This window comes from Hippocampus zosterae, chromosome 15, assembly GCF_025434085.1.
Source record: "Hippocampus zosterae strain Florida chromosome 15, ASM2543408v3, whole genome shotgun sequence".
In the NCBI taxonomy this organism is placed as follows: domain Eukaryota; kingdom Metazoa; phylum Chordata; class Actinopteri; order Syngnathiformes; family Syngnathidae; genus Hippocampus; species Hippocampus zosterae.
In genome coordinates, this window is record NC_067465.1 from 6,563,889 (window position 1) to 6,576,582 (window position 12,694).

General features: G+C 47.1%; 1 protein-coding gene across 3 annotated transcripts in view; it reads left to right on the top strand.

Annotated features, from left to right (window-relative positions):
* pappa2 (pappalysin 2) overlaps nt 1-12,694 on the top strand; it is a 28,784-nt gene that overhangs the window by 7,176 nt on the left and 8,914 nt on the right. For all 3 annotated transcript variants that reach the window (XM_052046126.1, XM_052046125.1, XM_052046127.1), the window contains exons 5-21: nt 1,704-1,852; nt 3,352-3,491; nt 3,645-3,798; nt 3,957-4,149; nt 4,447-4,580; nt 5,050-5,232; nt 6,001-6,304; nt 6,720-6,848; nt 6,923-7,008; nt 7,608-7,804; nt 8,361-8,474; nt 9,391-9,526; nt 9,676-9,850; nt 10,070-10,135; nt 10,210-10,306; nt 10,974-11,151; nt 12,258-12,471. In XM_052046126.1, the coding sequence (XP_051902086.1) occupies nt 1,704-1,852; nt 3,352-3,491; nt 3,645-3,798; nt 3,957-4,149; nt 4,447-4,580; nt 5,050-5,232; nt 6,001-6,304; nt 6,720-6,848; nt 6,923-7,008; nt 7,608-7,804; nt 8,361-8,474; nt 9,391-9,526; nt 9,676-9,850; nt 10,070-10,135; nt 10,210-10,306; nt 10,974-11,151; nt 12,258-12,471 (2,649 nt within the window). The remainder of the gene's footprint in view (nt 1-1,703; nt 1,853-3,351; nt 3,492-3,644; nt 3,799-3,956; nt 4,150-4,446; nt 4,581-5,049; nt 5,233-6,000; nt 6,305-6,719; nt 6,849-6,922; nt 7,009-7,607; nt 7,805-8,360; nt 8,475-9,390; nt 9,527-9,675; nt 9,851-10,069; nt 10,136-10,209; nt 10,307-10,973; nt 11,152-12,257; nt 12,472-12,694) is intronic.

Sequence of the window (12,694 nt, forward strand, 5' to 3'; positions counted from 1 at the left end):
TGACGTGGCCCCAACTAGAACAGCTGGATACCCGCCGGTATAGGCAGACATAAATTTGGAAGATTAGTTTTTATGACCAAACGTTTCCCTCTGGAGGACTGAGGATCAGTAAATCCGGTGAGGTGGAATAAAATTACACAGCTACTACTTTTGCGCTTCTCGTGTTGCATAACGGGTTCTCATCACATAGATCCAACTCTTGGAAAAAAAAAAAAGTTCCATGATTTACAGTGATGGCTGGAAAGAATATTTACAAATGAAAAACATTCTCAGGGCATCACCGCGATACTGGATTAGAGTGCGGATCTGTTAGTCATACTCTGTATTCCACTGTTAAAAAAAAAAAAAAAGAGCCGTGACTGAGTCAATATTCCTTCCATTTCCCCAAAAACATCAAGAGTTCAAAAGGCCAGCGACCCCTAAAAATCTATCATTAAAATGTGGCCCGCTCATCTGTCAGAAATGAATGACTGAAAAAAGATGCTCTTCACTTGTCGGACATGACTTTTTTTTTGGGGGGGGGGGCGCGGCCGTGTGCACGAACTACTAATTTGTGCTACAGAAATGACTATTTCGTGCACACCAATCACTACATGAAGGAGCACCGACACCCACTTCTTGGACAAGAAAATAGGCAAATGGAGCGCACCTTCACAGACCGAATCATTCATTCATTCATTCATTTTCCGAGCCGCTTGATCCTCACTAGGGTCGCGGGGTGTGCTGGAGCCTATCCCAGCTGTCTTCAGGCAGTAGGCGGGGGACACCCTGAATCGGTTGCCAGCCAATCGCAGGGCACACAGAAACGAACAACCAGTCGCACTCGCACTCACACCTAGGGACAATTTAGAGTGTTCAATCAGCCTGCCACGCATGTTTTTGGAATGTGGGAGGAAACCGGAGCACCCGGAGAAAACCCACGCAGGCCCGGGGAGAACATGCAAACTCCACACAGTACCTTCAAAAAAAAATAAAAAAAAGTAAAAGATTGCATCTGATATTATTTTATACCAACATGAAGTGAAGATATTGTGACCAAAATTTTTCATTTGGGAACAAGAAAATGGACGCCTGCGTCTAAGCCGGACCTCCGCCGGTGAAGCAAGCTGGCTCTGGACAGTCGATTGAAAATCATGATTCCTCGCAATGCCGAGCTTTTCATCATGTCCTCGTCACTCATCCCGAGCCTAAATTAGTATTCGATCACGCCGTCCCTGTCCATTAAGTACCTTCCCTTCAACCTTTCAACTCTGAAAGAAGGTGCGTTTGATATTCTTATTTGAGTGACCCGCAAGGACTCACGGCTACTTTGTGCGCACTTACTAGCTATTTTGTGCACACGCTGTAGTAGTCCATGGGCACAAGGCGGTAGTTCGTGCCTACAGTCGTAATTCTTCTCCAGCAGCTCAAGGGAGGATCTTCTGAATATTCACAATCAGTACGAAATATATTCTCACACACTATATTCCAACAATAATACACATGGGCTAGACTTACAGGAAAAACATGCAAAATAAACAACTAAAGTTTAAATATCCTCTCTTGAAATACACTTCCAATACACAAAAGCACAATTTACGATCACTTTCTGTTCAGGGAGCCTCTCGGAATGCTCGTTTGATAGACATGTAGTATTTGTCAGCGAAATTCTTATTTGCCGATTCGAATCAAGAAGTGAGGCTTCCTTTCACCTTTTCCCACAGGGCCTACATGAGTGTGAAAGAGCTTAAAGAGGAGCTTCACCTCAGCGGCACCGATACCCTGAATGTTTTCTTTGCCAGCAACTCTGCACGAGAGGAGCTGGCAGGAGCTGCAACTTGGCCATGGGCAAAGGAAGCGCTCACCCATCAAGGTAATAACTAATTTGGCCACACTAAGTGAGAGATAGTGACACAGAGGATACCCGGGGGATCGGGCCTGGCAAACGCAACAAGACTTATGCACACCACATGGCCCCAGCTACTGACTATAAACGCAACGCAGCTATACATCAAGCTTGTTACAGAGTCAATAGCGATGTCAAGCTTTTTGTCTATCTCTCAGTGGATCGCGTTGAACGCACTCTTCCTTGGCCCACGCCACACACCATCACAAAGCAATAGCTAACTCCAATGAAGCTGGTCAATGCACAAAACGTTCGGATAATAGCGAAGACCACCGGTGGCTGTGATCATCACTCTTCTCCGGTCGATTTCAGATTTCATGGATGGATGAATAAATCAAAAGCCTTTTGATTTGCAGAAAATAATTTGAAAGATGTCTTTTGAATGGGGAGAGTGAAACGCGCTTCTCGCTGTCTGCAGTTGGCATCTTCCGCGATGGCGTCAGCTTTGTTATTCTCCAAATGAGATGGAGAGAACAAGGTGGTAAAGATTTCCTGGCATCTTGCCACTTTCCTCTCCCAATCATGAGACCACTTTCCAGTGGAAAAGGCAAATCAACCCAACAACAAAACACAGAAACGGCAGTGTGGGCGCCGTACGGTTGCCACCCATTTCCACTGTACAGCTGTTTTTCATTTATTTATTACCTCTCCTCTTATTTTGTGCCACCACAACAAACATCTTGGAGAATGTACGCCATGGAATACTCAAGTATCGTTTTTGCTTTAGGAAAGGGAAAACAAAAACCTTGGAAATGGCGTCATCTGATAGAATTGAAGAATTTGATACGGATCGAAAACGCTCTCAGATTTGGTGGTGTTGATTTACATCCGCCAAACATTTACGCACCAAACTGGTTCATTGGCTTCCGAAAGCCGTTCGAGCCTTAGTGTTTATGTGTGAGCCGTGTCCCGAATCGTCAGCTCAACAGCAAAAATACGATCTGGGCCATTAACACCGACAGCCTTCCCGTAATCAGATACCCCGCTAGCATAACATCATGGCCGCCGAGAGAGGCGCCATCCACTGATAAAGACATAAAGACACGAAGGGTTCCAGCTGTCCAAAACGCGGAAAGAGGAGCGCCATGGACTCGTGAGAGTCATGGGCGCTGGCCGGGAGAAAACAACAGGAGCTTAGACCAGCTAACTAGCAATGGTGAAGCTTAGAGAAGTTAGAAAAAGGATCAGACCCATGCCACAAACCATCGCGCGTTGCTAGCGCAACCATTAGCGCTGTCCTAAAAGAAGAACCATCAGAGGCCCAGTGGGTGGACCGAAGGAAACAACAGCAGGTGAACGAGACCCTGAGAGAAAGAGCAAAAAATAACTACTAGTGACTGTAACAATAGCCCCCAGAGCGCAGTAGGAACAGTACGCGATTGCTCACGCGCGTAGCTCAGAGGGAACCACGCTCATAATACCGCCATGCTTCAAGCTTACAAATAACATCTGTCCGTGTTTCTCAGGTGGAATGGTGCTGAACCCATCCTACTTCGGCACGAGCGGACACCACAACACCATGATCCATGAATTGGGCCACATATTCGGACTGTACCACGTCTTCAAGGGAGTTAGCGAACGAGACTCCTGTGATGACCCTTGTCAGGTAAAACTGCGACGTGAGACTTCATTGACAGGACATCAACGCTTCTGCATTTTCTTTTGAAAGGAACCATTTCTTGTTGTTGTAATGTTGACATACGCATCTGGGCAGAGCTTTTCTCTTACTTTAGTTTGATTTTGTCCCGTGCGTATGTAGGAAATCACACCATCCATGGAAACCGGAGATCTCTGCGCTGACACTGCGCCGACACCCAAATCCAAAGCCTGCCACGATCCCGGAGCCGTTAACGATACATGTGGCGTCAGCATGTACCAGCACACCCCTTATAGCAATTACATGAGTTACACAGGTCAGTCAAGTTGTTAAGAGGGAAAAACAACAACAAATAGTTTGATCCATCTCACCTCCTGCCTCTGAATGTTTAGCACAGCAACTATCGAGGGCTGCAATTTGAACTTCATCCGCAATGATCCCTTCATAATGTTTCCTTCGTTTCCCCTTTCATAGATGACAACTGCACCGATCATTTTACGCCCAACCAAGTAGCCAGGATGCATTGTTACCTTGACTTGGTCTATCAAAACTGGTTGCTGGAACGCCTCCCTGTTACCGTCCCTCTGCCAGCAATGGTGACTGACCAGAGTCCGGATTCGGTCTCTATTTATTGGCTTGCACCATTAACGGGGCCGCTCTATGCAAGGTACTGAACTACAATCTATTTGATTTTTGTTTACAGTGTTTTTTTTAATAACAATAAAGCCTGCTACCTTTAAAAACAAGTTAAAACAACGCCCCCCCCAACAACAGCAAGCCAGTTAGCAACAGCTAGCAGCTCCACCACACAAAGATGTGGAATTTTGCCCAAATTCCACATCTTTGTTTGAAATCTAATGTCCCACTTCATGCATTGAAATAGCCAGCATTGTTGTTGGGCCAAAATGGCCGCATGATTGAGACAAGCAAAAATAGCCGCGGTATCTTTTTCTCTTCTCCTTAGCTCCTCCTCCCACGTGGCTGCTGTCAACTGCAGGGAATGCGAGAAAGACGGGGTTTTCCACCAATACGCCTATGACGCGGCCTCACCTCGCAAATGTGACACGTCTGGCTACTGGGCACCCGATGAGGCTGTTGGTCAGTCACATGTCTCAGTAAAACATTTGAATTCAGATCTGTGCCCTCAACTATATACGTGTGCCAACACAGTCCCAACACTTCCGGTTGTACTTGGGGTAAAAATACCATTCCATACACTTTTCTACCGCTTATCCGGGATCGGGTCGCCGAGGCAATAGCTTTAGCTGGGAAGCCCACACTTCCCTCTCCCCAGCCACATCTTCCAACTCTTCCGGTGGGGAGCGGGGGGTTGTCTAAATAACGGAGAACCTACCCAAAGAGCCGAAAACACACAGACTAGATTTGACCTCCTGAATAGACAGAACCAGACCTGCAGGCTGTACATTGTACCCCGCGGGTCGACAGCATATCAAAATGGAATCATCAACAGCAAACCGTGACACTGCGTGTGAGACGATGTCAAAATCCCGCATGTTACTCAAGAAAGATGAACGGTCCTATTTTGTGTTGTATCTTTGAACTGCAGGCCCGCCCGATGTGGAGCAGCCGTGTGAGCCGAGTCTCCAAGCGTGGAGTCCTGACCTCAGCCTTTACGATACGAACGTGACATCGCCTTGCCCTGATACAGAGGGCTGTACCCTTACACTGAAATTTCGCTACCCCATTGTCCCAAACACTCTCACCCTGTGGATAACATACGTCTCCACAAGTAAGTCTGGCTTCACCATTTGGAAACAGTATAGCAGCAAAAAAAAAAACAACAACAACAACAACAATAAAAAAACTTTGGACACACTAAACATTTGTAAAAGTCTAGGTTTTCAAATCTGTACCATGTTTGTAGAAGGATTTTCGTCCAAATTCATAAAGGCATGGTTTGATGACTTTTGCAAGTATTTGGAATGTGACAGCATTGACCGCAGTGGTGTCCAAACTACGGCCCCTTGGGGCCATTTGCAGCCCGCCGTCCCTTTTTCAGCGGCCCGCGACATGACAATTAAAAAAAAAAAGAAGACATTTAACGTTTACCGTAACACCTATAACAGAAAGCCGATGAACAACACAAACAACATAGAATGGCTTTCTTGACTGACTTCAGCGCGTTTCAACACATTTTAAAGCGGCCCTTTCACATCTCCATTTTTCTTTATGGGGCCCTCCAATGAAAAAAGTTTGGCCACCCCTGATTTACAGTATATGATTTTGCCATCGCAGATCCCCCACAACGGATAAATTGTAGCGTGCATACGTCTGGTGAAATGCCGCACTGCACACTTCAAGCCCAACCGGACGAATCCAAATCCCTGCGGTGCTCTTAAAAAAGTGAAATCGTCAAACCTTGTCATTGTTTTTGTGCCTAAAAGTATATCCCTCATGTACGGGGCATAAGAATCAAAACCAAATGTTAGTCGGGATTTTGTTCCAGGATTCATGTTTCAGTGAAACTAACGAGGGTATTCGCCCACTCACTTCTTAGATAATCCTGCTATCGCTGACATACAGCTGATAACAGACTCAGGTAAAACTATCCACCTTGGACCACAGCACGTCTTCTGTGACATGCTCTTCACCCTGCCCCTCGATACCAACAATGTTGCCATCAGTGCCGTAAAGCTCTGCACCTTTGATGAGAAGATGGAGATCGATGCGGCAATGTTGTCTTCCGGCCCCGGCAGTCATCTCTGCTCTGGCTGTCAACCGTTTCTGTATCGGGTTCACCGGCGGCCAGCCTTCACCGGAAAATTGCCGCCCCCTCAGGCCCAGCAGACGTTCACGGACAGGTGACGCCCAAGTGTCGATTCAAGTATGGCATGAATGTTTCACAGCCAACTAGAACATGAAGGCCAAGATGGACTTCAGTCAACCTCTGTTGCTCTTTTATTCGATATTCTATTGATCGTATGCCTTTTAACTCATTCAGTACCAGCCAATTCTAGACAAAGTCTGAAAAGACGTTTAAAACCGTCTTTGGGAGTGACTGAGTTAATGGAAAAAAAAGTACCAGTAACAGTTGCAGCCGTTTTATTTTTTTTTTGGAACTTTGCGCACTTGAGCTTGTGCTATCTGACACGGAAGCCCTTGCATGTAGTAATTAGTCGGGGAGCGGATTGCTTTTTGGAAATGTGTTCAATTTGCAAAGCTCTTGTGTAGCTGGAGCTGCAACTTCACAAAGCCATCCATCTTTCTTGTCTGCAGGACTGTAAGAAGAGGGGAAAGGTACGAGTACACGATTCAGGTGGAGATTGACGGTCTTCTCGGCAGTTCTTCCCCATCCCTTTTTTACACTCACGGGCAGCCCTACTGCGGAGACGGTGTCATTCAAGGGTAGGCATATGGTGTGACTATATGCAATCTACCGTCGATGGACGAAGCCGATAGCGACTGCACTGTCTTTGTAGGGCAGAAGAATGCGACGATGGTAATCTGTTAGATGGCGATGGCTGCTCGAAGAAGTGCCACAAGGAGAAGGGCTTCAACTGCATCGGTGAGTCTCAAGAAGCCCGTCTGACCAAAATGTTAACGCGACGTTTAGTCGAGGCCCGTTCAGCGCTCCGACTTGGTTGGGGTCTGTGATACCTTCAGACGGAGTTTAATTCAAAGCTAAGAAGATGAAGCTCCTCCACTTTTACGCCAGTTTGCAGCAGGGAGCCCGTTGCCTCGGTGGCGGCGGCAGCCTCCGCTCCCGCGACCGCTTCACATCCGCTTGCGCACCACCCCGCTCACCATCGAGAGCGCCAGCTAGCGCTTGGGGGTTACCTTCCCTTCCTCTACCGACCTCTGAGGCGCGCAACTGATATCCAAGAAATTAGCTTTTAAGATTTAAATCGGCTTTCGTCTCCGCAGAGATCCTATTAGAGACGGGAGCACTCACTTCCACATACAACACTGGAGACAGCAGCCACACACACACACACACATAGCGCCTCTTGAATTGACGCGGCTACCATAACTCTGGGTCACGAAAATAAAATGTCGATTTCATGAGATTTGATTCACGGACGGACAGTTTTGTCCTGCCAGATTTATAAATCTGGATGTTTAATAGAGAATAAATCCTTCTTTCCTATGCTCTTTTTCCAACAGGCCAACCCAGCCAATGTTACGTTTTTGATGGGGACGGCGTGTGCGAAGAGTTTGAACGAGTTTCCAGCATTCAGGACTGTGGTTATTTCACACCCTTGGGTTACACAGACCAGTGGGCATCAACGGCTACGGCTTCTCATCAGGAACCCCATCGCTGTCCTGCACATGCCGCCACCGGTGAACCATCATATAAAAAAGTATGACGCATAAAACATTGGATTTAGGCGATTGTTAACTTCAATTGGGGCCTTTTGTGGGGCATCGATTGTACTCGATAGATGCTGGCTTGTTTTTATAATTAATATGCAAGCATCGTGACAACGGGCATCAAAAAAAGGCATGGAAGGAGCATTTCGAACACCGCTAAAATCCTCGTCATAATTCAGGGGGATCAAACAAAAAAAAACAGATGACTCAAGCAGCGATTGCCCATACTGCTCTTTTCACAAACGATCGGCGCCTCCGTCTCAAAAGTCAAGCGACCTGTGCTATGAATAGCAACACGGGGCCGAGGGCTAATCCGCCTCTTTCCAGTTCGCGAAAGGAGAGTTATAAGGAAAGTTATGATCTGTTGTGATCTTCAAAGTCGGGTCTCCCATCCCGATGTACACGGCACACAGCACCGGCTCTCAAGGTTGAAACGCTGCTTTTTGTGTCCCATATTCATCTTGTGCTGTCGAAGCCTCAATATTTTCAGTCAAAAAAGAGCAACGGGAGTGTCTAAAAGCTGCTGTATATATTTACTCTGTCAAGCTGTGTAGGTACCAGTACATGGATGTGAGTGCAAAACTGGCTAGTGATGCATGGTTCCCTTGCACAGCTCATTCCGACACAAGTAATGACCTCCAACATCCATTTTGGCTGAAGGTAAGCTTGTGGACGGACCGGTTGTAACTCTTCTTCCTTTTCGGTATGCGTGTCGCCGGCTATACATTTCAGTCACTCACACGTCAAATGAATCATTTGCTCGATTGGTTTGGACTGTTTTGTATTGTTGTTGTTGATCCTATCGGGACATTATCTTTACTTTTTTGCATTGCAAAAGTCCGTCCTTGCGGCTGAACCTGTCATATTGACGACTGAAAACATGACTCCCTAAAATAATGATTTTTTTTTCTCTTTCTTTCTTTCAATGGCCTCCCCAATGCCTCCCAGATTAATGGGCAGCGAGACTCATCTATCATGCGGGGGTCATTTTAGGCTTGAATGATTACGTGAATGACTGATCTTTCCTTGCCCTCTTTATCAGCTCTGCCATTTGTTTCGAAGGCGGCCTTCACCCATTTGGACTATCGGAAAAGTTGTCGTTATAGCATCCGTGTATGTCGTTTCTCCTTGAAGCCGCCATCAACACAAGCCTCTCTTATCTCTCGGAAGGCATTGTTGATTATTGTAGAAGGTTCTAATTATAATTAGAGATTGAAGTAAATACGTGTACTGCCGTCATCGTTGTCTCAAATTTGTTCAGTATAAATACCGTTTCCATGTTTTAAACATGCCGGTACCCACATATACACACACGAAAATTCCTGGGGCGAGTGCAAATCCTACCACACGGTTTTAACCTTCGGGGGGGGGGGGGGGGGGGGGGGTCTGGTTCCCATCAACGGTGGAAAACGAGGGATGACCGGACTAAAAATCCTCCTGTATAGCGATTGAAACGGTCTGAATTTCAAAGTCGGGCAGTCTTTTTATTTCCTCTATTCAGTGATGATCACTTGTCGTAAACGGTGGAGGTGAAAATATCTTTCTGAGACAAATACGTTTGAAATGTTTTTACCAGGTGGGATTTGTCCATTCCGGAGTGGCATCTTCTGTCATTGTGTATCTGGCTTCAGACGGGTCATGGAGCGGGGAACACTGTCAGAGGTCGGCTACGATCCTCCTCTCTGACACGATGGGAAAGAATCATTCATTAGGTACTTTGGCTTTCAAGAATTTGCTTGTACGCATTCCGAAAAAAAAAAAAAAAAAATCTGGATTAAGACATCACCCTCAGTTGAAAAGTGCAAACGTCACATACGTGTGTTAATTGCGCATGCAAGTCAATGACGTATTTCCATTCAAGGCACACATAACCTCTCATGCCATCGGAACCCGTTGGTGGTGAACGTGACCCATGACCTCTCTCAGCCTTTCTTCCTCACCTCATCCGTTATCCTCCTCTTCTCCTCCTCGTCCGTGGCAATCGGGGGCGTCGCCCTGAGGACGTCCTGCCACTTCAGCACCTTCGCCGTGACCGGGTGCGCATCAGAGGGTGGGCTCTCCCACAACGACCCACGTGCACCGCAACACTTAACAATACAAATATCAAGCCATTTGGCTTTGCATCGTTTTGCAAGCGACTTCCACTCAAGGCAAGACGAGTATGGTTTCTAATTTCTCACTCCCCCCCCCCCCCCCCTTTTTTTTGGTTTTTTGTCTTGGCGTGCCTCCGCTTCTGTCCCGTGCCCCCGCAATAGGTGTTTAAGGCAGACATGTCAAATGGACAGCTGCAACCCACCCCAAATAGAGCGCGCCTCTGTCAGGTAGGCCCGATGTAATAAAACGCAATCTCATCTGCAACGTGCAAGCTAATCAAAGTAGAAACGTGCGCTTGCAGGTGTGTAGGAGGGGGGCAGTCGTCTCACTGCACTGTCCTATGCCACTTGGGTTTCAGCGTCACCGTCCTTCACGGAAGGGGCATTCCTCCGCACCAGGTATGAATGAATAATGACTCATGTTTTACAGCAGGGGGTCCTCAACCAGCGGTCCGCGGACCCGCAGCGGGCCACGGCCCATCTGGGATATCCGTGAGCATATTTACTCCATCAGACGTTGGACCAGTGTCGTTTCCCTTCGGGATCAATAACGTCCATCTACTCGAGACTGACCTGCCTGGACCGTTTGGAATACATGCGTTTCCCCCTAAAAACAATTTGGGAATTGATTGCGTGAAAAGTATCTCTCCATTTTGCAAAATGTGAAGATCCATATTCACCAAAAATAGCGACACGAAGGTCTTCAATATGACTTCTCAACCTCTTAAAGTTGCACGCACACAGGTCAGGGAGGGACAACCGGTTGGTCGGGGGCCCGCATGCCCCCCCCCCAACCCCCCACTTCACTCCGAGCGGCCCCTTGACTTAATTTTCATCCATGATCTGATTATCTCACGCTTGCATTTGATTGGACAAAAAATGACTTTGCTGATCGCGACTGGCTGGCAACCAGTTGAGGGTGGGCGCCACCCGCTACCCAAAGACGGTTGGGATCGGCTCCGCCGCGTCCGCCGCCCTCGTGAAGAGAAGCGCTTCGGAGAATGGATGAATGGCGCATTTTGATTGGACTCTCCCCACTCACTTTTTCGCCCCCGACTTCTTCCAGAGACAGACGGAGATGGAATGTTTTCATGGTTTATGGAATCGCGCGGTTAGCTGCCAGCCCGTCGACTGCGGCCCGCCCGATCAGTCTCACGTGTACCGCGCCATCTTCAGTTGTCCCGGGGGAACAACCTACGGAAAGCAATGCTCCTTTACTTGTGGCTCCCCGGCCATACTTCAAGGTAAATCAAAACTTTTTTTCCAAGCGTGGTTCGACGTGATGCGAGTTGGGTCGTTTGTCCGACTCGAGTCAATAATCAACTTCCGAATAATAACCATTCACATTCCTGTACTGGAAATGTGAAATTCGTTTGAGCGAAAGGTGGCAGCTGACTCATTTTCCTTCGTGCTAATCAGTGTTTAAGTCCCTACGATGACTCAGTTTTATGTCAAAAATTCCATTGCATTTTTTTTTTCTCATATATAGCCAACGTTCTGCTCTGGCAATGCGCTACATTCATGAAATCATCCGAATGAACAAATGTGGTGCAGGCTAACTTGCCTGTGGTCCACAAGCCGCGGTTGAATGCTCAAATGTCACTGCGGATTCAGCAGTACGACCCCAGTGTTGTTATTTTTTTTTTGTGATCTGGAAACAGATTGCACAGAAATTATTGAGTTTGTGGTTTTTTCGTTTGGACGCCATTCCACATCAACTAAAGATGTGCGCTTGTCACGAGAAGACATCAAATACCAAGTACAACTAAGACCTTTGCATTCGACCCGTGCCAGCATTTTCAAAACATATGATTGTCAATCCACTACATTCTTTGGAATGTTTGTACTCTCAACACTGATAATTGACATTTGTGTTCCGCATAAAGAACGAAGAAGTACATTGCTTTCGCGCTCTGTATTTTCGCGAGGAAAACAAGAATGTTATCTGAGACAAATCAGGCCACAATGCGACCTACTTGTTTCTCCGTGTGGACTGTTTTGTCTTCAAGTTCAATTTGCAGAATTTGCGGTTGCCATCTTGGGGTTTGACAAGAATCCACACATACTTAGACATGGCTTGCAATAGCGACCGGTTTGGATGAGGGCTTTTAGAAATGACAGCAGGCAGAAGCGGTGACGTGATCAACCATCAAAATAAACAACAAAAAAAGAAAGCCATGGAACATTCTAAACCAAGACAAAGCCAGCGCAGTGTTCAAACGTTGAGCGGAGGCAACGTCAATTATTCTGCATTCAAGGTGCCCTAGCCAAGAATTTGCTCGCGAGGAACCTCTTCCCGATGACAGCGAACTGCCCTGATCCCCTTTGTCCCCCTCCTCCCAATTCTTAGGTGACAATGACCGCTTAGTATGTTTGGAGGACGGGCTGTGGTCTTTTCCGGAGGCATACTGTAAGATCGAGTGCCCGGAGGTTCCAAAAGTCCCCAACGCCGAGCTGCTCACGGCGGAGTGCATGTCCTCAAGCCACGACGTCGGCTCCACCTGCCGTTTCAAATGCAACCCGGGCTTCTACGTACTGGGGAGTCTCAAAAATAAAACAAAGAGGTGAGTCGTTTTGGTGCCGGGTCGCCGAGTGCATCTACAGGCACATAATTGGACCAGCATTTTTCTGTATATGTGCATGTGTGTGTGTGTGTGTTTGCGCTTCTAAATAAAGCGCATGTGTTCAAGCCAAAAAGAGCGCCGCAGGTCATCATTGTAACGCAGCAGCAAATGGCGTCCCCGAGGTCAAAGGGCAAATCAACTCAGCGCCTTCCTTCACTTGCGC